This window comes from Petromyzon marinus, chromosome 33 (genome assembly GCF_048934315.1).
Source record: "Petromyzon marinus isolate PM22_M1 ecotype Great Lakes invasive population chromosome 33, UKy_Petmar_22M1.pri1.0, whole genome shotgun sequence".
Lineage (NCBI taxonomy): Eukaryota > Metazoa > Chordata > Hyperoartia > Petromyzontiformes > Petromyzontidae > Petromyzon > Petromyzon marinus.
In genome coordinates, this window is record NC_133699.1 from 12,724,669 (window position 1) to 12,750,169 (window position 25,501).

General features: G+C 47.8%; 1 protein-coding gene across 2 annotated transcripts in view; it reads right to left on the reverse strand.

The window, feature by feature from the left end:
- The window catches only part of AQR (aquarius intron-binding spliceosomal factor), a 37,685-nt gene extending 15,424 nt beyond the window's left edge, over nucleotides 1–22,261 (reverse strand). Inside the window, exons 1-21 of one of the 2 annotated variants that reach the window (XM_032965210.2) lie at nucleotides 22,041–22,261; nucleotides 19,002–19,140; nucleotides 17,468–17,524; nucleotides 16,892–16,932; nucleotides 15,721–15,756; nucleotides 15,071–15,191; nucleotides 14,113–14,253; nucleotides 12,846–12,914; nucleotides 12,479–12,579; nucleotides 11,695–11,771; nucleotides 11,122–11,186; nucleotides 10,089–10,205; nucleotides 9,094–9,207; nucleotides 8,195–8,298; nucleotides 6,856–6,958; nucleotides 6,038–6,158; nucleotides 4,605–4,746; nucleotides 4,169–4,347; nucleotides 2,860–3,027; nucleotides 2,447–2,616; nucleotides 950–1,191 (exon numbers count right to left, since the gene is read on the reverse strand). In XM_032965210.2, coding sequence (XP_032821101.2) covers nucleotides 950–1,191; nucleotides 2,447–2,616; nucleotides 2,860–3,027; nucleotides 4,169–4,347; nucleotides 4,605–4,746; nucleotides 6,038–6,158; nucleotides 6,856–6,958; nucleotides 8,195–8,298; nucleotides 9,094–9,207; nucleotides 10,089–10,205; nucleotides 11,122–11,186; nucleotides 11,695–11,771; nucleotides 12,479–12,579; nucleotides 12,846–12,914; nucleotides 14,113–14,253; nucleotides 15,071–15,191; nucleotides 15,721–15,756; nucleotides 16,892–16,932; nucleotides 17,468–17,524; nucleotides 19,002–19,079 — 2,246 coding nt within the window. In that variant the 5' untranslated portion in view covers nucleotides 19,080–19,140; nucleotides 22,041–22,261. Of the gene's footprint in view, nucleotides 1–949; nucleotides 1,192–2,446; nucleotides 2,617–2,859; nucleotides 3,028–4,168; nucleotides 4,348–4,604; nucleotides 4,747–6,037; nucleotides 6,159–6,855; nucleotides 6,959–8,194; nucleotides 8,299–9,093; nucleotides 9,208–10,088; nucleotides 10,206–11,121; nucleotides 11,187–11,694; nucleotides 11,772–12,478; nucleotides 12,580–12,845; nucleotides 12,915–14,112; nucleotides 14,254–15,070; nucleotides 15,192–15,720; nucleotides 15,757–16,891; nucleotides 16,933–17,467; nucleotides 17,525–19,001; nucleotides 19,141–21,941 lie in introns of both variants that reach the window. The other variant, XM_032965209.2, reaches the window with a different exon arrangement.
- Nucleotides 22,262–25,501: the final 3,240 nt, after the last annotated feature.

Sequence of the window (25,501 nt, forward strand, 5' to 3'; positions counted from 1 at the left end):
TGTCCATGCTCTCACCTGTCCAGACACTCACCTGTCCATACTCTCACCTGTCCAGACTCTCACCTGTCCATCCTCTCACCTGTCCATGCTCTCACCTGTCCATGCTCTCAACTGTCCATGCTCTCACCTGTCCAGACTCTCACCTGTCCATCCTCTCACCTGTCCATGCTCTCACCTGTCCATCCTCTCACCTGTCCATGCTTTCACCTGTTCATGCTCTCACCTGTCCAGACTCTCACCTGTCCATGCCATCACCTATCCATGCCATCACCTGTCCATGCTCTCACCTGTCCATGCTCTCAACTGTCCATGCTCTCACCTGTCCATGCTCTCAACTGTCCATGCTCTCACCTGTCCATGCTCTCAACTGTCCAGGCCGACGTACGAGGGACTTTGAGCTCTAGGTTCGGACCTTTAAGTTTTCGATCGAACCACGTGTCCCAATTCGTGAGATATATACGCGCGTTAGAATTTATGTTTATTATTACAGTAAACCCTCGCTATACGCGAGTTCTGGATTCGCGAGTTTCGCAAGTTACTAGATGTCTACTAATTCCCTATTTGCGACCCGCCGGACTAGAGCGTTCACGAGCGCGCTACGTAGTGCCAGACCACCGCCACCGGAGAGGCACGCGTAGAATGTTGCGGCATTCGAAACGGTCTGCGAAGACTTTGCCACGCCACCCTTGGCTGCCTGCTTTGTCCTCAGTCTCACAGAAATCCCGCTCCGAACTCGCTATTGGGCACTTTTTCTTGTTTATACGTACTACACAGTTGACTCGATTATACAATTTGGTATAAATGAGTGGACAATTATAAACACAGTAACGCTCAGCGGTGCCTGCTCGGAGTTGCCAAACGTGGCCAAGATGATCTCCCCCCCCTCCCCCCAACACGACCGAGTGGCCCAACCGCGTTGCGTCTCTTTTGAGCGGCACGGCGCACCCACCTGAAGGGCGGTTTGTGCGGTGGCGGGTGGTCGCCGACGACACGCACGGCGTGGCTGGGGAAGCCGGCCTTCAGGTGTTCCATGCTGAGGAAGGTGTCGTTGAAGTTGAGCGTGCGGATCTGGTTGGGCATCTTCGAGTAGTGGGCGCTGCCCGGGTCGCCGTAGCCCAGGATGATGTCGTGCAGCCAGTCGGGCACTACGCACTCCGTGTTCATGAGGTCACGGATCGTCTCCAGCACGGCCTGGGAAGTGCCAAACACGTATACGCCTCAATGGATGGCAACCGATAATAACAGTACAATTGCCGTTTAAAGCTTTCGTGACTGCAATGATTCATCTTCTTTGGTTCTTTCGGTAAAGTCACGTAGAATGAGAATAAAATATAAATGTATTATTTTATTCTCATTCTACGTGACTTTACCGAAAGAACCAAAGAAGAGTACAATTGCCGTTTGTGTATGTATGTTGAACTCCTTTCCGTACGTAGCCAAGCATGCTAATCGGAGGTGCGGGGGGGGGACAAGAAACTAAACACAAAAAGCAGTTTGAAGGAAATGAGATTTCAATCTATAGGATTTACAAGTGCATGGCTCTCGTGGCTTCCGCACATCGGAAGAACGTTCCAGATGGCCGCAGAAGCGCATGTGAAAGTGCGCGATGCAGTGATCGTATTCGTTTGATGGCTAGCCAAGAGCCGCTGCCAGGATGACCGGAGTTTGCGTGACGGTTTATGCTCCTTGACGAGATCAGCAAGGCACTGTGGCTCATTTGTGACAAGCACTTTGTGTGTTATAAGTGCGGCACTGTTATAGCGCAAGACTATCGCGAAGGAGCTACGTTTTTGCCGTGCGGTCGTTTCACAGTAGGGACGACGTTGCTATCCCAATTGAGTAATTTTTTTTTAATTTGGTCACATTTGGACCGCGACATCAGCACACAATGGCCTTCTCGTTTCAGATGACGTCGGGGAATCCTGAACGTCAGCTGTGAAGCAGACGGCGTGCAGTTTTATATATCTCTATATTTTTTAGCCAAAGCAATATTTTATTTAACATTCAAATGCAAAGCACACTCCAAGGGCACCCAACCGGAGAAAGACACAAACACGAAAACATACATTCAAACAAATTGTGTCATCGGTGTAAACATAAGATAAAAACAGAGATGGCGAGTATATAAGTGGGCGGGGTGTTCGGATGGTAAGGGGAGCAGGTCCATTGTGGGCCGCGTGGTATTTTACGGCGAATACACTCGCAGTGATAACCATGGCGGCGTGCCGGATTCGAACTGCAAACCTCCGCACAAGCGGCAAAAACTCCGCTCCTGCCGGACCGCATAACAGTGCCCCCCCCCCCCCCCCAATTCCCTTCACGATCCATCAACCCTGACGTTCTGGATCGCGGGCACCAAGAATCAACCGTGGAGCACTCAGTGGTGCCAACTTGGCGCCACCAGCGAGGTGGTGGTAGGGTGGGGGGGGGGCAGTGTTCACGTCACCTTGAAGTTGTTCTCCTTGGGCTTGCGGCGGAGCAGGAGGTTGAAGTTCTCGTAGACGTCGTCGGCGTGGTGCTGGATCACGGCCGCCACGTCCTGCTGGTACTGGTTGGGGTCGAGCCACACGCGGATCGTGCGCGTGTCTCCCTTGAGTTGTGGCCGAGGCTCGGGACCTGTGTGTGGTTGTGCGTGTGGGAGCGGTAGTGTCGCGATTAGCGTGCTGCACTACGAACCCGGCGACCTGAGTTTGATTCCCGCTCACGGTAAACACAAGTGACGATTATCAGAATCGCCACCGCGGCGCCCATCTTGCCAAACAAGCCTGGCAAGGATCGAGGATGGGGTTGGTGGGGAAGGGTGGACCGGGAGGGAGCAGGGGGGAGGACGTGGCAAGCAGCGGGTGCCGGCAAACGCACCGTCCTCAATGACGCGACCCTTGTCATCCAGCAGGCCCTGCACCTCGCAGCCGCGCACGCACGCCAGGTCCAGCTGCTCCAGGAAGGGCCGCGCCGGGGTGTAGCGCGTGCCCCAGGGCTGCGTGCCGCGCACCGTCACCAGGAAGCACACGTCGTGCTTGCGCAGGCCTACGGGCAGCGGGAGGTGGGGGGGGGGGGGAACGTTGGCGCACGCCGCGTGAAACATCGCCCCCTCGTGTCGCCATCACAACAGTGCCTCTCGCACGGTCCAAGTTATCGTTCGTGTTGTGAGGTCATGCAGCGCAGGGGGGAAAGGGCGAAAGCCAATTGACTTCACAGCAGTGACCACGGCGTGTAAGGCAGAGCAGGATGAGCAACTTTGAGATTTGGATAGAATGTGGAGCGAGGAATGATCGACTCGTGCGTAAGGGCTGCATGGATTACTACATCACGAGAACGTGTTTGATGGCAATGGTTTCGGGAAGCCTTCACCCGGCACTAAATAGATCATTGACTAATGATAATCATGATGTGTATAGAGTATTTTACCTTTATTAAATCAACTCAAAACTGTCTCTATGACAACTGTCAGTCATCTTGGCAGTCAACTCGGTCATTTAACCCATAACACCTGGGCTCTTGTCCCGTGACCTCCTGCCAGTGAGGCTTCAGTACATCACGTGGCTTTGAAGCGCCCCAAACCTGGCACGAGCATCACAAAATATCTGCGAATGGCGGTGGCGTACATGCGTGGGGAGCGGCAGTGTAGCGGCTAGCGTGGTCCGCTACAAACCCGGCGACCCGAGTTCCATTCCCACTATACTACGGCCGACACCAGTGACTATTATCTGAACCTGGGCTTCCCCTAGGTAAATTCAAATGAATGGCTGGTGCGGTGTATAAACATTGCCACGAGGGAGACAAAGGCGACAGGCCGTGGTGCTGGCCATCAATCCCCTCGTGTGCCATGCCGGCCACCATAGGTGCTCATTAACAGCACTTGCCCTAAATTCTGTTAAGGCTATTGGGGGGGGGGGGGGGGGGTTTGTCTTTGTGTGCGAGCATGTGTATGTGTGTGTGTGCGTCAGCCAACCCATGGCACATGGGTCTCTCCCGTGACCTCCTGTCAGCGAGCTTTCGATACTTCACGTGGCCTCTAAGTACACGTGGCCTGGCACAAGCGCCATGGCGACGTCACCGCCACTTAGTGGCGAACGGTGGGTATTGGTGTGCGTGCATGCGAGCATGTACAAGCATGTGTGGGTGGGTGCGCGAGCGTGTGTGTGCGCGCGCGCGCGTGCGATCGCACCCTCCCACTCGGCCTTGATGTGCTGCCGCATGTTAAGATGCAGCGTGATGTCGGCTCGCACGCGCGATGGGTGGTTCTCGCCGATGTGTGGCTTGGCCACCTCCACCACGGAGAAGGCCCCGATGGTCTGAGCCATGCGCGCCCAGCCGCCAAATATCGTGCTGCCATCCTCCACACGCCTGCACGCACCAGCCCACCCACACGGACGGACAAGTACGTACACGTCGATAAACGCGAACATACAGACCAATTGTACATGGGGGAGCATGCGAGAAGGTGGCTGTTGACGACTGATCACCGATTGCGATTCATTACTTCACATCCTCTTATTTAACCACAGTTTGGCCCTCATTTTTATTCCACAGTCCGGTGTCCCAATCGCAGTCCGGGACGGCACCGCGGGCCATCGATAAAGATAGCGGGCGCTGACGCTCACCAGGGCTTCATGCGGCTGACGGCATCCTCCACGTCCTGCCGGATCTCGTACGTCGACTCGAGCCGGAAGAGGTTGAAGTTCCGCAGGAGGTAATCGTGCAGCGTCAGGAACTGCAGGTTCAGCTTGGGCAGCGCCAGGCAACCTGCAAAACAAAACGGGCACCAACTGCTGTCAAGAGCACAGGCCAGGGGCAAGGTCTGTCCACGCTTACAAGCAAGGTTGTCCACGCATTTTCTTGTCCTTCCCCCTGCACCTCCAATTAGCCACGGCTGGTTACTTACGGTGCGAAAGAAGTTCAATATACAAACAAATAAAATACTCACCACCATCATCAACATTAACCCCGTGTTATGAAAGGGAAATATAAAGCAGGCTTTCATGCGGCAGTGGGGGCAAAAGCCCTTCGTCACAGTAGACGCGACTTATATTTTGACAAGGTAGTCTAGTGCAGTGCCTTAAACACACACACGAGGAAATTAGAAGAACTTGCAATGTTGAAACAATGTTTATAAGTTTAATGCAGACTTTTCTCAAATTTCATGGCGTTTCCAAGGCACCACATGTGCAAAGTACAACCTCTAACGGCAGGGTCAGCCAATCGGCATGCTGTCTCTCTCTGCTCTGAATAGAGGCCATTAGCCAAAAGGTTGGAATTTTAAACGTACGGTATGTTACAACACAGTGTTACGGATGATGGTATGAGTTTACTTTTATTTGTCCGTGTAAGCTACTGCTGCTAATGCATTCTGATGAGCACGTTTGGCTACGTATGGTGCTTTTAAAGTTCAATATACAAATATAAAGTTTTGTTTATACGAACGAGTAGAGAACCAGTCACTCTCAACGAAAAATAAGAGACAGCTGTCATGTTCACATTCATTTCAAATTCCTCCTGTGCTCTTAGCACGAAGAGTAATCTGCTTTTTTTGTAACTAAAACGCCAAAATAACATGTATTGAGTTATTATATAAACTCTAGGATTTAAAGAAAATGATCCTAAAAGTATGACATTACTGGGAGCACAAATTGAAAAGTTAACACGATTTTAGATGAGTCGTGTCATTCTTCTGTATTCGTTACTCCCACCTCTTCAGTGTCACTATTATTAAACGGCTTCCAAACTTGTTCTGCCATTTTAATTCAACCCAACGTTTATTTTTTTACAATCCCATGCAGCCAGTTACCCGGCTGGTTTTCGGTGGCAACTGCCCAGCGGCCACTAACAATGGAGTTATTGTTGGGGTGGAGAAAGGAGCCCAGCCAGCAGCTAGCCAGGAAACTCGAGGCATAGATTATTTGTAACCGTACGATTCAAACACGTTTTCTGGCCAATGGGAGAAGTTCATGAGCGAACAATCACAAAAGCTGGCTCTGGACAAGCGCTTCCGTGAACGTGGACACTGGGAGGAAGAGGAGGATAAAGCGGCCACTACCGTCGCCCGAGAAGTACTCGGTGGGCACGATGTTCTCGTTCCAGATTATCTTCTCCGTGGGGTAGAGGGGCATCTCGTTGAGCGCCTGGATCTGTGAGATACGGCGTTCGTGACGCGAGACCTGGGCACACGAGCGACACATGGGGGAGACATGTCGCGGACTCCAACACAGCCGAGACGGGACAGGAGCACACCACTGCGATTGTTAGGTGGCTTCTGAAAAAGATCTACAGAGATTAGTTGGCCTTACCTGGTAAGAAACAAACAGTTTAGTAGTTTAGTTTTAGCTACCATGTGAAGTATGCTTGTTTTCTTCCCATGGGTGCAACGTAAGGATATGCAGTTTACATTAGTACTGTGTTCACCATATAGTTAAGGTTGCAGCTCTGCAATTGCTTGCTCACGCCACTGCTGGTGGAAGTGCCTCCACAAGAGGGAGCTCTAGAGAAGTCCCTCTAACATCCTACAAGGACAAAGGTTCCCCCGTATAACCTCAACAGACTTTGTTTGGGGCAAGAGCTGTTAGCGAGCATCTAAATTGAGGGCGGCATGACACACGAGAGGGTGGGTGGCAGGCACAACACCAGACCGCCTTTGTCTCCCCAGCAGCAATGTTCACTAAACACTGCACCAGCTACTCATTTGAGGCCAAGTCGACCTAGCGAAGGCCCATGACAGGTTCAGATAATCGTCACCGGTGTAGGCCGTGAGCGGGAATCGAACTCGGGGAGCCGGGTTCGTAGCGCAGTGCGCCAACCACCGCACCACCGCTCTCCACTAGAGGATACGCACGCAGGCAGACGCATGCACGCACGCACCATCATCTCAACGAGGAACTCCTTTCTGTAGGAGCTGCTCTCTCCATCCGACAGAGGCGGCAGTAAGTTGAGCCGCGCCGCCATCCGGTGCAGAAGCTCCGTGCTAGTGACGTTGGGAACACACGGAGGAGAAACCGACATAGACCACAGCACATTAAGCCAGCGCATGATACGTGCCCAGTTCACAGTGTCACATGTTGTTACGTTTATTGAAAGCTAACGCACCACATAATTTAAGCACGACACTACAGCCTGCTCACACCAACAGACGACGGACTTGTGTGCAGTATATTGTGACGACTGACATTTATTTTTTTCGAAAATAGATATATTTAATTAAAACAGGCTGTGGTAAAAATAGAGAACTGCTAATTAACTAAAATTAATTGATTGTAAACAACTGTGACACCAACTCCCTCTGTCATTTAAAAACTGCGGTGCCTTAGAATGAAAATGTCTTCATCTTGTGACATGACGCCCAAGGGCACAATTGTAAATTTAAATATTTTTTTAAAATACAATGACAAAGATCCCCCATATTGCCTCAACAGACTTTTGGGGCAAGTGCTGTGAGCGAGCACCAATAAAGGGGATTGGCCAGCACCACACCTTGATCTCACAAAGTGGGAATCTTTACACACAACACCTAGGGGAGGCCCAGGGCCAGTTCAGTTCACTGTTACTGGTGTTCCTTGTCGAACTCGGGTCACCGGGTTCGTCGCGCAACGCGCTAACCGCTACACTACCACTCCCTAAAAAGACAAAACTTCCCCGTATAGCCTGAACAGACTGTTGGGGCAAGTGACGTTAGCGAGCACCAATGAAGGCCGGGACGGCACACGAGGGAAGTGGGTGGCCAGCACCACGCCCGGCCACCTTTCTCTCCCCAGTGGAAATGTTTACATACCGCACCGGGTACAAATTTGAGGCCGAGTCGACCTAGAGGAGGCTCAGGACCAGTTCAGATAATCGTCACTGGTGTTGGCCGTGAGTGGGAATCGAACTCGGGCCGCCGGGTTCGTAACAAGCGCTAACCGCTAAACTACCGCTCCCTACACAGATATACACACACATTTAAAAAGTGTGAGCATAGGTAGGTTCCATACTCTTTGGTTCTATTCGGTAAAGTCACGAAGGTAAAAAATAAAACAAAAAATCACGACGTTTCGGCCACTTGTGTTGTGGCCGAAACGTCGTGATTTTTGTTGTTTTACTTTTTACCTATGTGACTTTACCGAATAGAACCAAAGAGTATGGATCCTTGCAGTCACGAAAGCTTCAAATCTAGAATAGGTAGGTTTGCTCGCTGGCATGGTTCGGGTGGGGCTGTGCATCTCACGAGAGCTCTCCGAAGTGCTTCAGCAGGGAGTCCCTCGTGTCGATGGAGGCAACGTTGGACAGCGCAAAGTCGCGCAGCTCCGGGAAGTTGGCGAACGCGACGCGCTGCGCACACGACACACGCGCGACACTCTGTGGCGATCCAAAGGCACCATCGAAGGCTGATGTCGCCGACTGCATCGGTGTAAAGCCGCAGCCCTGCACTTGCTTCGCTCGGGCCACCGCTGCCAGAAAGCGCCTCCAGCATAGGGAGCTCCGCTGGAGGCCCCCTCCAGAGGGTATCTGGCCAACTCGTTCCCGGTGAAAGAGATGGAACGACCTGCACTACCCCCATGTGTGAACTGCTGGTTGACTAACTTGCGTACAGGGCAACCTATTTCCACATTGGTTTAAAGAGGCAGAATCTTTGCGGATAAAGGTAAGTGAAGGAGGAACTTGTACAAGACTCCTGGTCATAATACAAGTGCGACCAATGGCCACAGTATAATGGGGGGTTGGATCATGCTGACAATGACCAAGCAAGTTGAATCCTAGGCAAGGCTGCTGTTGTGCAATATCGAGGCAACAAGCGACGGCGGATTAACATATCGCAACATTGCTGACGGGACTTGAGTCAGGCTCAAACTTGTGCGGGTCTCTGGCCTATAACATTACTCACTGTCGTCACCGTTACGAACCACCATCTACCCACTGCTAGGTGTTGTCACTTGCTGACCCCGTGCCCCTACTGGACATCTGTAAAAAAGAGCTTCAGAGCTTACAGGATTCCTCCTGTAGTCTATAAATTCTGATTTTGAACTTTAGGGAGGTGAGTATCTGCATACCTGCAGGGAGGTGTGTATCTGCATATCTGTAGGGAGATGTCTGCATGCGTGCGCAGAGAGGTGAGTATTTGCATACCTGTAGAGAAGTGAGGCGGTCGTAGTGCATGTTGGTCATGTCATGGTCGGTCAGGGCGTTTCCGGACTGGTCATTGATCTCAAAGCCAGAGTAAAACTGCAGCATCTCCAACAGCTGTAAACAAATGGACAGGCAACCCCACGCAATATACCGTATTTTCCCGCAAATACCCCGCAAAAATAGCGTTTTGTGTAAAACAAATTTCAGATAGACCGTACCTCCATATACCCCGCATGTATTCATATCTTTAACGTCGTTACCGCAGCTTAATTCCATCATATTAATACGAAGTTTACATTTGTAATACATTCCACTATCAATTGTTAACATTAAAATCATAACGTGCACAAAGAAAACTAACTAACCGGAAACGAGTGAACTTAAAACAGTAAATAAGTAACAAAAGTAAATACACAATAAATAAGTAACACATAACAGTTTTAAGTAACACATAACAGTACAGTTTTAGCACTAGTAGATTGCGCACTGCGCAGATAATAGCGGCACTACGGTAACGCCGTTGCCTCGCCCACAACCCCCCACCTCTCTCTCCCCCTAGCTGCCCCACCCCCCAACCCCCGCCTCTCTCTCCCCCCAGCTCTCCCATCGCGGGTAAACAGTGCGCGGTTTAATTGTACAAACAATTCATTTAAAACGTGATAACGTGCAATTTTAGTGTGAGTGGTTTATTCAGCAGCGCTTTAGTCAAAGGCAAGTGTGGATAGTCCTACCATGAATTTTTTTTTAACGAGTCATGACATGTCACACGTGTAAAATATTTTTGGGATAGCCCGCACCTCCATATACCCCGAAGGGTCTTGTTTTCTTTGTAAAAAGTGGTATACCCCGCGGGTTATATGCGGGAAAATACGATAGGCGTTAACATCGGTGGTCATTAAGAGGGGTTCTCCTATATATACGTACGCCATGCGGTTTTGGTGGCGCGGGGTGGTGGTGGGTAGAAACTTATTCACAAGCCGACGGCCACTGCTCACCTGTATAAACAGCTTCCCTTCCTTGGGGCGCTGCGCCAGTTCGGACAGGTGGCTAAGCACCACCAGGTGTGAGTCGTCCAGCAGCGTGTTGAACCAGCGGCGTGTGGGCAGCAGGGCCTGAGAAAACCCACGAGTGGCCACCGGGTGAAGTTTGAGTGTAGAACAACCGTGAGATGTTTTTTCGTTTTTTTTTTAAACCAAATGTTACATATGTGTAGTGATATCGCGGATGTCACTGTGTAATGCCGGCCCTAGAAGCACAGCGTGCGATGTATTGACATCGCGGGCACCACGTGTATGTGGGTGCACTACCGGCCCTAGAGGGGCTCGGTGAGATGGCACCACGCCCTGCGTGCGGTGCCGACCCCTACAGGGTCGGGTGTGAGAGTGCCGGCCATGGGAACGGGGTTACCAAGGGCCATGGCACTCTGGTTGACCCCGAAGGACACGTGACCGGTAAAGTCTGCAGATGGTGGGGGCTAGGGGTGATCACGTGTCAGGGCCGAGATCCTGCTCGAGGGTTCTCGAAGGTGGTCGTGGCTAAGGGCGGAGCCAGCCACGCCACGGAGGATATAAGCCAGGTCCCGGAGAGGGACCAGCTGCTGTGGTTATCCTGAAGAATCTACGTTCTACGTCCGAGAAGAGTCGCCAACACGTGGACCTGGACCCAAGCTGGGGTCCTGTCCGTAGTAGCTACTCCCAGTGTAATTAGTGTAGTTAGCCTGGTGGTTAAGTAGCTAGTTACGGTGTAGTTAGTGTCGTTAGCCTGGTGGTCGACCACCATAGGCTGTTATCTGGTGAAGGGGCAGTTGCGCAATTGTGTTGGTATCAATAAATGTGTTGCCTCCAAAGAGTGCGTCTGCGACTCAGTTAAACTCACTACCAATGCAACCGAATATAATGCGACGGGTGCGGTAAAATCACAACGCAACGCCACAGCAAAACGCCGCAGTGCGCGCTATAATTGTGCGACCGTTATGGAACCGAATGGTGCAATATATACGATTGGATTGACATTTTCCAGGTCACTCACCTCCAAGTCGATCATCAGCTCAATGAAACGTTCGCAGTAATGCACCTTGTCAGCACTCACATCCCCTGCACGCCAGCAGTAAACAGCCACGGCAAGAATGCCGATTCATCCCACTCTCCAGTGCATCGCACACGCATCGCATATCTATGCAATAATTGAATTAACATTAATTCGATTATCAAATAATGCTATACATTTTTTTAAATATTCCACAGGCACAGCAGCGCATACCATAAACCCCTGGCACTCTCGCATGACTGGATTGTTTTCATGCACTCTACATTTCCAACCACATTCAAATAGACTAATTTGAGGAAAAGACAAACTCTCTCCTCTCACTCCTCATTCTGTTTGAGTGGCAAATATATAACTGTCAACCAAGTGGTACCACCATGTGGAGGAGGAGATAACAATAACCAAATCACCCATTAATGGTATTGGCACAACATTGCAATTCAAGGTCCTCTCCGACAAAAGTTCCCTGGGTACATTAATGACACGATTGCTGTTTTAACGCAAAACCATGATTACCAGGATTCTGTTCCTGCCACAAAGTGCCCTTGTTGCACCCACCTTTTGCGGGAATAGAGTTGAGGACGGAAACAAACTTCTGGATGAGCCGTGAAAGGAACCGGCGCTCATAATCAGCCCTGAAAGAGTCAGGCAAGCATCATCGTTAAATCATCATCATTATCATCATCATCCATCCTCTGTTCGCTACTCCACGTCAAAGCATTTTCTCTATGACACTGACACCTATCTGCTTTGTGTGCCAGTGTCGGTTTGTGTGAATGCGTGTATGTGGGGAACAGTAGTGTAGTGGCCAGCATACTGTGCTATGAACCAGAGTTTGATTCCCACTCACGGCCAACGAACCAATCCTGGGCCTTCAACAGTTGACTCAGCCTCAAATGAGTACTTGTTGCTACGTGTAAGCATCACCACTAGGGAGACAAAGGCAGCCGGGCATAGTATTGGCCACACCTCCCCCTCATGTGCTGTGCAAGCCTTCAAAGGTGCTCGCTAACAGCACTTGCCTCAACAGTATTAAGGCTATACGGGGGATCTCTGTCTTTTATGAGTGTGAAAATTGTGTGTCGGTATGCATGCACGTGTATTTGTGCATCTACCAGTCATCTCAGTGCATTAACCCATGACCTCTGGGTCTGTCCTGAAAACTCCTGCAAGCGAGCCTTTGACACTTCATGTGGCCTTAAAGTGCACCTAGCCTAGCATGCAAGCTGCGGTGATATCATCGCTACCTAGTGGTGAATGGCAGCTGTCGTGTGTCTGCGTGCGAGTGTGCCTGCCTGCCTGCGGAGTGTGCCTACGCGCGAGTGTGTTTCTCGAGTCTTACTGCTCCTTTGCTTTTGGCTCCAGCTTTTCGTCGCTCTTTTTGATCAGATTCCAGAACTTCTTCAGCTTGGGCGTCTTCCTGAGCTCTTGCTCCAGACGAGACTAAGGGACACGTGCCAACGTGTGTTAAGTCACACTCTGGACCATCCCACCTGTACTTTCAGGAGTAAACGGATGAATGCGTAACTAAGAAAGCATTAGTGAACACGAAAACATCATATTAGCGAACATCTCGATGTAAAGGCAGCTCTACCGTGCACAAAGACGGCACTGGATATGAGCAGTTAATGGGTCAGGGCGGACACGTGACGGTCGTATACGCGACGCTGTGCAGTAAAAATTTATCAAAATTGGCCGTGTAAGCTCACCGGCAGCAGGCACACCCAGGTAGGCAGGGAGATGAGACGCTGCACCTGCTCGCGAATCACGTCCACCTCCTATCCGGCCGCAACATCGAACAACAGCCGCAGCAGCAGCAGCAACAACAACAACAATCAGAATATTCATACTGGAGAAGGAATCCAATGGAGCTATGAAGCTCTTTTTCAGAGATGTCCAGGAGGGGTGGGTAAGAACGTTACAACAAACAGTACAAAAACACGATAGCGGTGCAAAGTGCAAGAAAGGTCAACAAATTACCCAAACAAAAACACAACTAAACCATCCCCCATCCTACCAGGCAAAGCCCACTACTAAGGTATTAACTTATTTTTCAGAAGCAACCCAGCCTCAACAATGTGGCCCATCATTTGGGCAACAGCAGCATGCACAGACAGCAGCAAAGTTTTATTGTTATTCATGATTACCCTTGATAATAGGTTTTTCCCCTTTTTTATGGCAACAAAACAGGTGTTAACATGTTAAAACACCAAACTGAAACCTTTCACAAGTAATCACGTCTGCATTGACCACAACTGCTTGTGGTCAGAATGCAAACAAAAAACACTGATAATATATGCATTGTCCTTCAAACTGATTGGTCCACACCAGAGACAGCTTTCTTTTGAGCCTCGTCTCAAAAGAAATCTGTCCTCTGGCCTAACACAGTTTGAGACGAGGCTCCCCGACGTCACTTGAAACGAGTGGGTTATCGCGTGACACGTGTAATGGTCCAGATTTGCCGACAAACCATTCCATCGGGATTCCTACGTTCCAACGCTGCTTCCTACTTTCAGACCATATAGGACTGTGAAATAAAGCGTCGTCTAGACAACTACAAAATATAACAACGGCACAAATATGTGGGCACCGCGGTGGCTAGGAGATGTTAACGACCTCGCCTGGTATACAGGAGGTCGTGGGTTCGATCCTGACCCTGATGCCTGCTGCATATTTGGAGTTTGCGCGTTCTCCCCGTGGTCGCGTGGATTTTTTCCTCCGGGTCCTCCTCTTTTTTTAGCTTCATACATTTAAGAGTATTTGGCTGCTATAAATTTCCACATGCTATAAGCCACTTCTCGTTGGGCTATCATTTGCGATGGCCAGGACGCTTCTGAAAAAGAGCTACACGGCTCAGTGGGCCTTATTTGATTAAATTAAAATAGTTCAGTATAGTTTCGTTTTAATACCAAATGTGCTCGATTATTATTAAACCAACCACTGTGCAGCGCTGCCCCGATGTGCCGCATGGCTCACCAGGCTGTTGAAGCAGTGGTCGAGGAAGACGAGCAGCAGCGTCTGCTCCCGCAGCGTCACCGTCGAGCCCTCCTCCGACAGCGAGGTGGCCAGCAGGCGTTGGAAGAACGCTGGCACGTGCTGCGGGCGCAACTTGAAGGCCTGTGCGTGGCGCGCGTGTGGCATGGGAGAGCAGAACGTGTTCCCGGGTTGTTTTAATGTTTCTTCCTTGCCAGTCCCACCTCCCCACCTGCGCTCGCAACGGTCTCTGATATTTAAAAGCCAACGCGACTGCTGTTGAGCTGCGACAATCGTCGATGAATGGTGGAGGAATGCGTCACCATCATCACGCATCATCAAATTCACGTACTACTTCTCATCAACTCATCTCGAAACACTAGTCTGCTGTACAAATAGTTAATTCATTCAGAATAGGTTTTCCCCTTTTTTATGGCAATAAAACAGGTGTTAAGATGTTAAAACACCAAACTGAAACCTTTTACAAGGAATCGTGTCTGCATTAACCACAGTACTTGTGGTCAGAATGCAAACAAAAAAACATACTCTGATAATATATGCATTGTCTTTGAAACTGATTGGTCCACACCAGAGACAGCTTTCTTTGGAAGCTAGTCTCAAAAGGTTTTAGACCAGAGGACGCCAAAAGGCATCACACAGCACAAAGCCAACGCCACTATCAGAGTAACGAGAGCTCGGGGTGAGCAGCTACATCATGGGACCTCCTTTGCCAGTACCAAATTATGAAAATAGGTTTTCCCTTTTTTTCTGGCAACAAAACAGGTGTTAAGATGTTAAAACACCAAACTGAAACCTTTTACAAGGAATCATGTCTTCATTAACCACAATGCTTGTGGTCAGGATGCAAACAAAAACAATATTCTGACATGATTCCTTGTACAAGGTTTCAGTTTGGTGTTTTAACATCTTAACACCTGCATCAGAGAGCATCGAGACTTGCCTCCCACGCCGACACGTTCTCGCGGAACTTCTCGTTGAGCATGCAGCAGATGGACAGCAGGTGCGCCTTGCTGCTCGTCTGCGCCGTGTAGTTTGGCCACAGATAGTTCTCCAGGTACTGGCTGCCGATCCGACACGGGGGCGAGACCAAAGGTGAGCGCGGGTACAGCGGTCTCTCGTGGCTTCCGGGCCACTGCATGCATGCAGGAGCTGAGCCAACCCGTTACAAACGAGGTACTGTGATGTGGTCGGGTGGACCGGTCTTAAAGGGATTGGGGAAATACGGGTCAGGATTATCATCAGCCTCTCGATTTGTTCACCAACGCGCAATGAGAAAGAAGGGCTTGTGTTCATGAAAGTGTGCTTTTGTTTTTGCAGGACAGAATTTGAAGTTGGATGTCAGAAAATAAGGTCAATGATTTCATTGATGGCTTCTTTCAAGGCAGACGCAAAAACAAGAAATTCCACATTCAACATCACTAATGCAACCTTTTTAGTCAACAGAAAAAAACTGACTGAAAATTGTTATTTGTAAAAAAATACGAGTTTCTTTTTACTTAAAACTGAACAAACTTGTCTCAATCTGCAAATATACACCGTTAGTTGGTCACTGACATTCGTATAAAAAATAAATACTTCAGATATTCTCACCTGAACTCCAAGAGCATGATTTTTCTGATGGCAAACCTGAAAGAGAACACAAATAATGCAGCGACCCATCTACAGCAACCATTACTGCCCAGCGTTGAGCCAAACAACTCAGATGGCTGAGCCGTCTACATGCAAGGATTTACACGGTGCCTGCATTTGCAAATTCACAGCGGGCTTTCTTCTCCAGGAAACAAAGGATCTGTCTGCACTCACATCTGTCGGTGGCCGAGGCAATGGCATACTTTCCAGGTTCCTGTGGCAGGAGCCAGTATTTCCAAACGATGACTATTGTTGACTATCTGTGAAGTGGTACAGGCAGTGCTCAACTTACGAACCGTTCCTACTTACGAACAGGTCTCAGGAACGTAACTCGTTCGTAATTTGGGGAATGCTCGTAGTAGGGAGCGGTAGCGCAGCGGTCAGCAAGCTGCTTTACGAACCTGGTGACTCGAGTTTGATTCCCGCTCACAGCCAATACCAGTGACGATTATTTTAACCAGTCCTGGGCCTTCCCTAGGTCGACTCATATGATAACCTGCATGCATGTGGTGCTGGCCACCCACCCCCTCGTGTGCCGTGCCGGCCTTCATAGGTGTTCACGAACAGGCCTTGTTCCAACAGTCTGTTAAGGCTATACGGGGGGGGTCTTTGTATTTTTTCTTGATATATCGAGCTCAAGCGCATGGTAGGCTGAATTAACTGAATGAGCTGATTGTCCGACTGAACTCACAAAGTGATTGCGAGCTGGGCATTCAAACCACAGCGATACCTCGTCGTATTAAGTAACACGACAGAGCACAAAAGAAATTCAACTGGGAGAGAATATAGGTGTGATATTAATTTTAACGGAGGCAAAAGAAAAGTATTACTTTATTCATTTCATGTAAATTGTATTCCACCAAACATGTTTATCGTATTAATGGTATCAGTGCCTCAATCAACATTTCCGGAACCTCCGATTAGCATGATTGGCTACGTACAACATCATTCACCTTCTCTATAACGCCAATTTTCAATTCCTAGCTGCAAAATGACTGACGGATTCTAATGCTTTTCAGTCGTAGCATTTCACGCCATTAAATATATTTACCTGGTTAAAAGCCCAAACATTTCACAATTTAGTTGCTGGACCAACGTGAGCAAAACCAAACAGTGCAAGGTGTACACTTACTTTGTCTTCAACATTTCTCTCTCATAAATGTCTTCGATTACCTGTTAAAAAGATAACAATGAAAAAAACTCATAAAATGTGTACAGTATTACACGGCAAGTTTAAGTATGGAAATTATGTTCAGTGGCTCACAACAGCGTAGTGGCTATCTGAATATGGAACTCAGTGGCCACTCAAAATAAGGCCCTGCATTAAAATTCATCAAGCTAAAAACATTTTCAAAGTACAATATGCCTCTACTATATTTATAACATCAAACATGTGCATACATATTTTTTCTAAAGAAATTTTCCAATGTCAATGAAGTCAATTAGGTAGGAATCATTCTGGCTAGTTAATATGGATCTAACTATTCGCTTCTGATATAAAAATGATGAATTGTCACAGAGCATAAAAATCTATTTCAGTGGATGTAACAAACCATTACATCCTGGCTGGTTAGGATTCGGGTAGACAGCAATCATTTTCTCCTACAAAATACACGTTAACAATGGGATAAGGATATTATTCTGTCAAAAGGCATTTCCCATCCTATGCAGTAGTGCGAGTCTCATTTAATGTTCCAATCCTGTTTACCTTTGGGTTGAAGGGTAATTTCTTTTTGATGTGTGGTGCCCAGTACTGGTTTGAGAGCTACAGGCATACAATAGAGGGGGACACAGTTAAATAATTTCAACCGCTCATCTTTCAGTGTTTACATCTTCTTTTAGATGTAGGTGGAGAAGAGGAGTCTTAAGCCTGGACATGATACACAAGGAGCCGTTAGTGCAGGCAGCAACGGGTGAGATTATAGCAGAAGAGGAAGATTTTTAAAAACCTGGGAAGATGTATGAATTAATAGGCCAAATAATGCAAATGACTACTGCATACCTGTCAACCCATAAGGTTACCCGTATTCTTGTATAGGGAAATTTAGTTTCCAGGTCCACACGGCGTACAGCCGTTTCAATACCGGCATTTTTTTTATTGTCTATTTGATCCTTATGCCGGTACCCCGGGGTACCACATAATACAAAATGACCGAGGCAATTAAATATTTTATTTCTAGGACACTTTTTTTTCTAGGGGTGTTACTTAACTCCGCGACTGGGGCAACAATCAATCCGAAATCAGTGCTACTCCGCGATGTCGAAACGCAGCGAGGACGACTGTGCTGAAACCCTGAACGCTCGTACACACCGTAGTGGTGCATCGTGTACAGCTCGTCGAGATGAGTCCATTGCCGCATCCCCGACCATCAACAGACCAAAAATGACTGCATCACGGAGATTATGCGAGAGCCGGGGTAACTATGGTACCGCCATAAGGTTAATTTGTCTGTTTCTCTCTTGTGATGGGACTGTGTAGGATGAACGTTGAGATTTATAAGGGCACGGAGTGACCAATAAGGTCTGAATTGGCCTGTAACAAGGTATGTAGTATTGTTTGTGGTCGATTGCCAAAACCCCTTTAAAAGTGGGAGTAAACCGACGTCCTGCTTCACGAAGGCAGGAAACCCCCGCAAGCTACAGCCCAGCGTGTCGTGACCGATGATCACGGATGGCCTCACCGTGCCTTGCCCATTACCTCCCGTACACCAACTATTTCCGTATTATCCGATTAGTCGAGAAACCAAACCAATAATCGTTGCAGTAATCGATTACTGAAATAATTGGGTTGACCAGCTCTAGCGCTCTCCGATCAGGCAAGAGTTGTAGGGGGTTATTTCTCATTCCAGTCTATTCTCCTATAACGCGGTAGCAGTTGCGTTCCTTAAGAACACGGCGTTGTGGACAAATCGCATCGTAATAAATAATATAGGGGTAAAGCACAGTCCGCGATAACACATAAGGTGCGTACGCAGGCTGAACAAAGACTGAGGCGCGTAGGTATCAGCTTAAAGCATCCAGCAGCATCCCGTTTTGTATAATGCTACGCCAAGGCCGCTGTACGACTGGTTATTCCTACTCGCACGATGTAGTTCCATTCACTCGATTGCATTATATATCAAATTCGCATCCACGTTATGAAAAAAATGTGTCCCTCATACGTTCATCCAATTCGCGTTATGAAAACTACATGCACCTAAAGGAAATCCATGCAAACTGTACAATGAATCGGCCTGACATACCTGGGTGATGTACTCCGCATTGATCTGCGCCACCGTTGGCGCAAGCGCCTTCTTTGGTGCCACGGCTTGCGTGGCCATGGCAGTTGTGGGGCGTTCAGTCTTCAAAAGGAAACTTGAAATCCTCCAACTCAAAAGCAATCTGGAATAACATAATTAAAAAAAGCAAAGAAAATTATCTCAGAAACTTCAGGTCCTCACCAATAGCCATTCCCAGTAACTCGCGGTCTTCACTGCTGACGGCAGTGTGCGGCTGTCAATAACTATTTTACTCATCTGCTTCCTGTCACGTGGTGAGTATTCCGGCTGCTCCTGGTTGCCAATAAGTTTGTTCAACGACTGCTGTGCAAACCATTTAGTTTTTTTAATCTATATTATTCACGACGCAAATCATTGAGTCATTATATAACTTTGCGTCGAACTTGGATCCACATCGTGAGATTGGCAGTTCACCGGCACCGACTTAAGCAAGCCTGACTGCTGATGAGACACCGCATGTCGAAACCGGTCCAGAATTTGCTTGTCCTAAAACAATGCTCCAGACACTGTGGACTCGCATAAGGCCATGCCGGCTGATGGGTTGTGTAAGAAATACTTTATTTATGTATGCAGAGAGACGGATATGTGGCAACAATCTACTTAAACCATGAGATGTTCAAACCTGAAAACTCTTAAACAATTTGCTTTATTTAACCAGGTAAGGTCCCACTGAGTATATCCATTTTTCAGAATTGACCTGGCCACACATGATAGCTCAACGAAGTGGCTTATGTGTACATTTATTACAGGCAAATACTCTCAACGCATGTTGTTTTTAAATGTGGAGAGAAAAACCAGAGAACACGGAGAAAAATCCACGCGACCACGGAGAGAGAGACATGCAAACTCCATAAATACAGGCGTCAGGGTCAGGATCGAACCTACGACCTCCTGTCCTGTGTACCAGGGCAATGGAGTGAACATCTCGCCACCATGGCACGCAGCTCGCTTGAAATCTCCCTAACGAGAACATCTTATCTCATATTAGATTGCTATAGGCATGGTACACATTTAACGAAATTAATGTTCAAAATGGCAAGTTGTGGAATGTCCGAATGGCAAATTGTCCACTTGCTTATTGTAATATTTATAATTCTCCACGACACCGATCGTTTTGAAGCACGCACAGGCACACACCAGCGTGTGGGGGGAGCTGCGATACGCCTTGGGGCAGCAGGTGGCAGGGTTACCCACCGGCACAGACCATCGTGAAGTATGGTCAAATGAACCCCACCGTGACACGCAGTGGACAGATAGGCTCTAAAGAAAGCTGTCTCTGGTGTGGACCAATCAGTTTCAAAGACAATGCATTATATTACCAGAGCATGTTTTGTGATTGCATGTTCACTACAAGTACCACGTGTGGTTAATGCAGACATGATTCCTTGCAAAAGGTTTCTCTATTTGATGTTTGAACATCTTAACACCTCCTGTTTTATTGCCAGAAAGGGTAAAACCTATTCTTATAGACATATAGGGGGGCTGTTACACATGTACTGTACTCGCACGGTAAGTCGCGTATGTGGCTGGCTGGGACTGAGGCGCTGTATATGCAGATGTTTTGTGAAAAGGCCGGATATGTGAATATCCATACAAGCCGATGATCATACAATGCACAGGTTGGGGATATGCGGTGAATTGATTGATCGGGACTGATAAGCGACGTTGTAATGTTGTGCGAACGCTGTGACGTTATAGCGAACGCTGTGACGTTATGGCGAACGCTTTGACGTTATGGCGAACGCTGTGACGTTATAGCGAACGCTGTGACGTTATAGCGAACGCTGTGACGTTGTGGCGAACGCGGTGACGTTGTGGCGAACGCTGTGACGTTATAGCGAACGCTGACGTTATGGCGAACGCGGTGACGTTATGGCGAACGCTTTGACGTTATAGCGAACGTTGTGACGTTATAGCGAACGCGGTGACGTTATCGCGAACGCTGTGACGTTATAGCGAACGCTGTGACGTTATGACGAACGCGGTGACGTTATGGCGAACGCTTTGACATTATAGCGAACGCTGTGACGTTATAGCGAACGCGGTGACGTTATAGCGAACGCTGTGACGTTATAGCGAACGCTGTGACGTTATAGCGAACGCTGTGACGTTATAGCGAACGCTGTGACGTTATAGCGAACGCTGCGACGTTATCGCGAACGCTGCGACGTTATAGCGAACGCTGCGACGTTGTAGCGAACGCTGCGACGTTGTAGCGAACGCTGCGACGTTATAGCGAACGCTGCGGCGTTATAGCGAACGCTGTGACGTTATAGCGAACGCTGTGACGTTATAGCGAACGCTGTGACGTTATAGCGAACGCTCTGGCGTTATAGCGAACGCTGTGACGTTATCGCGAACGCTGTGGTGTTATTGCCAACCTCACGGGGCTATAGGGAGTTAGGGACCGCCGTAGAGTTCGGGGCAGGGGGTGTTAACCCAAACGCGTAGCTTGCGTATGGGGGGTCTACTGACAATGTACGCATAGGAAACGGGGTGGGGGGGGAGGTGAAGCCGCGATAATAATTTGTCTACATTGGCCTTCAAATGAGCCACAGTTCAGTGTCTCCAGCTGTCAGACCACAAGTACTAGCGGGAGAAGTGGGCCTCTGGGAGAGGTGTCACTCGTGTGCCACCGTGCCCCCTGCCTGCAGCTATCGGCAAAATAAGTTCTCACGATACGCAACTTAATTCTTTAATGCAGCCGGCGGTGGACTATCTGTTTGCTTAACATCCTTGATCGTCTCTGCGTGGTTTAAACATCGACCGTTCTATAGGATTCTGGGGGGGGGGGGGGGGGGGCCTCAGGCTGTACGTCCTCAGGTTTGGGAGGGGGGGGGGGTAAAAAGTCCGCGTGCGTACAGGGAGTGGGGTCAAGTTTTTGACAGATTTGCGCGTACTCACTAAACGGATGACCCCCTTTATCGCGAACGCCGCGGTGTTGTCGCGATGCGTTCCGTTGAATGGAGAGGCCTAGCCGATGCAACACTCGCACGCACCTACCCAGAGCCTCGGGTTGGCAGGAAACTTTCAAACGCAAGTCGTGGCGATTTTTTTTTCTTCCGAATTCTTCACACGAATATACAACGACGACGACAACAACAATAAATCAAGAGATACTCTTAAAGTTTAAACTGCGTCGGAAATTCACGGAGTTAAAAACGAGGCCCCCCGCGCGCGCGCGTGCACGCCCCCTGTCCAAGAAGGCAGCGCGCGATTCGAGCGACGCCTCGGCCAATCGGAGCGCGCGATAACTAGCGCGGCGGCGCGCACGTGGGCCTGGTGGTCGCGGTGGGGAGCGGTGGTGCAGCGGTTAGCGCTACGCTGCGCTACGAACCCGGTGAACCGAGTTCAATTCCCGATCACGGCCAGCCACCAACACCGTCAGTGACGATTATCTGAACCCGGCCTTCATAGTTGCTCGCGAACAGCACTTGCCCCAACAGTCTGTCAAGACTACACGGGGGATCTTTGTCTTTGGTAATGGGTTTTTTTGTTAAGAGCCCCAAAACCTCTTGCGGAATATGCTGCAACATGCGGCTGTATTGATAGCATCAACACGAATCTGCAACAGAATGAATGATTAATTATGTTCATATTTTAGGCCCATAGAGGAATTTGGACGTGGGTTTGCCCATTTAAGGAACTAGCTTATAGCCCGTCCAAGGACGGGTGTATTGCAGTCAATCTGAAATATTTTATCGAAAATAATGTTCCGCTCATGATTATTAATGATAGCGTTGCGGAGTTAGCGTGCCATCAGGGTTCTGGATTTTTATATATTAAAATAAGAAAATGATTAATAATACTGGAACGGGAATTGACGGTTTTTTTATTTACCGATTAAACGGGGGTTTTACGATACAAAACTTGATCCATGTTTGATCCTTGCTCGAACGATATTTTGAATACCTGTGTGCATGTGTTCCAGCAAGGATGAAGTGATTCCTGTCACGTGGTTTCTAGATCTTAAAATCCGATTTGTGGATCGAACAAAAAGAATTGCCCATCTTAAACGATCCCCTTGACGCCAACTGCCTTCCCTCTGCATGAACGTAATGTGTCATTCATTCTGTCGCGGATTCATTATTACCCTGTTACAGCGCGCCTCGCAGCGAGAAGGCCCTAAGTTTGACCTCTGACCCACGCGCCCTTCTGCGTGGGAGTACTACACTGCACGTGTGTTTGCTCCGCCGACTGTTCTGAGTGCGGTCCTGGTCCTGGGCCTCCGCTTAGGTCGACTCGGCCTTGACCTCAGTAACGTACCTGGTAGGGTATGTACACTGCAGCATTGGGGAGACAAAGGCGGCCACGTGTGGTCTTGGCCAACCACGACTCCCTGCTCGTGTGCCGTGCTGGTCTTCGTAGGTGCTCGTTCAAAGCACTTGCTCGAAAAGTATTTTTAAGGCTATACAGGGTATTCACATTATTGGGGTCATTCGGTAAAGTCACGTAGAAAGGTTCAAAGAAATAACAAAAAACTACGACATTTCGATCGCAACACAAGCGGTCGTCATTGGGAAAAGGGGGGTTAGCTTCGAAAGACAACTGTTTATAAAGGTTTGAAATGGGCATAGGCCAAATGTCAGCAGCAAATGTTAATGTAAGTGGTGGTCAGCGACTGCGGCGGTGGTGGGTTTAATGTGATAGATTAGCATGTTAATGTGAAAGATTAGCATGTTAATGTGATAGATTAGCATGTTAATGTGAGGGATTAACATGTTAATGTGAGAGATTAACATGTTAATGTTAAATATTAGCATGTTAATGTTAGAGATTAGCATGTTAATGTTAGAGATTAGCATGTTAATGTGAGGGATTAACATGTTAATGTGAGAGATTAACATGTTAATGTTAAATATTAGCATGTTAATGTGAGAGATTAGCATGGTAATGTTAGAGATTAGCATGTTAATGTGAGAGATTAACATGTTAATGTGAGAGATTAGCATGTTAATGTGAGAGATTAGCATGTTAATGTGAGAGATTAACATGTTAATGTGAGAGATTAACATGTTAATGTTCAATATTAGCATGTTAATGTGAGAGATTAGCATGTTAATGTTAGAGATTAGCATGTTAATGTGAGAGATTAACATGTTAATGTTAAATATTAACGTGTTAATGTGAGAGATTAACATGTTAATGTTAAATATTAGCATGTTAATGTGAGAGATTAGCATGTTAATGTTAGAGATTATCATGTTAATGTGAGAGATTAACATGTTAATGTGAGAGATTAACATGTTAATGTGTTAGATTAACATGTTAATGTGAGAGATTTGCATGTTAATGTGTTAGATTAACATGTTAATGTGAGAGATTAGCATGTTAATGTGAGAGATTAGCATGTTAATGTGATAGATTCGCATGTTAATGTGAGAGATTAGCATGTTAATGTGATAGATTAGAATGTTAATGTGTTAGATTAACATGTTAATGTGAAATATTAGCATGTTAATGTGATAGATTAGCATGTTAATGTGAGGGATTAACATGTTAATGTGAGAGATTAACATGTTAATGTTAAATATTAGCATGTTAATGTGAGAGATTAGCATGTTAATGTTAGAGATTAGCATGTTAATGTTAGAGATTAGCATGTTAATGTGAGAGATTAACATGTTAATGTGAGATATTAGCATGTTAATGTGAGAGATTAGCATGTTAATGTGATAGATTAGCATGTTAATGTGAGAGATTAACATGTTAATGTGAGAGATTAGCATGTTAATGGCAGATCGCTGAGCAGCAACCTCGAGGATGGCGAGCGAGGTGGCTGTGTTCGTGTGAGAAATTTAATCTCTGAATGTAAAAATCAGAGAGCTGAAAAATAACATCGGGAGGTGGTAGGATGGGAACATCACAGCCAGTTGACTTAAACTGGTTAATAACGTCCAACGATTGCTCAGTTTGTACCCATCTTCTCGGTTGAAATTGTGTCTGTGTCTATATATATGGATGGCTGCATGAATCTTTGTTGATAGCCAGTAGGTTTGCAGAGTACCTTCGTCTTGGATAAATCTATTTCGTATTAACACGTCCATTAGTAACCATAATGCACACGCATAATGTACGTTGCCTCAGTAATCCCCCCCCCTCCCCCCACATGGTGCAAGAGCGCAGAAGCGTGGTCACCACATCTACGCCTCTATATAAGGAACGAAAGAGGTGGACTTCTCCGCAAATCTGGCTGTCGCCTGATGAAGCTGGTTGTAATTATTAGCGAAACGTCGTGCTCAGATGTTGTGGCTTGGATCTCCAACACACCGGTTAGTGCTGTACTAGTATACTACACTACACACTACTATACACTACACTATACACTACACACTAGTGCTGTACTAGTGACGAATTGGTCACGTTCTGTTTACGTGACAACCCTTACTAGTTGGCTGTGTCGGGTGGTGGCGGCTTTTAACGACACATTTATATATTTACGCGATCTAACCCAAACAACCTCT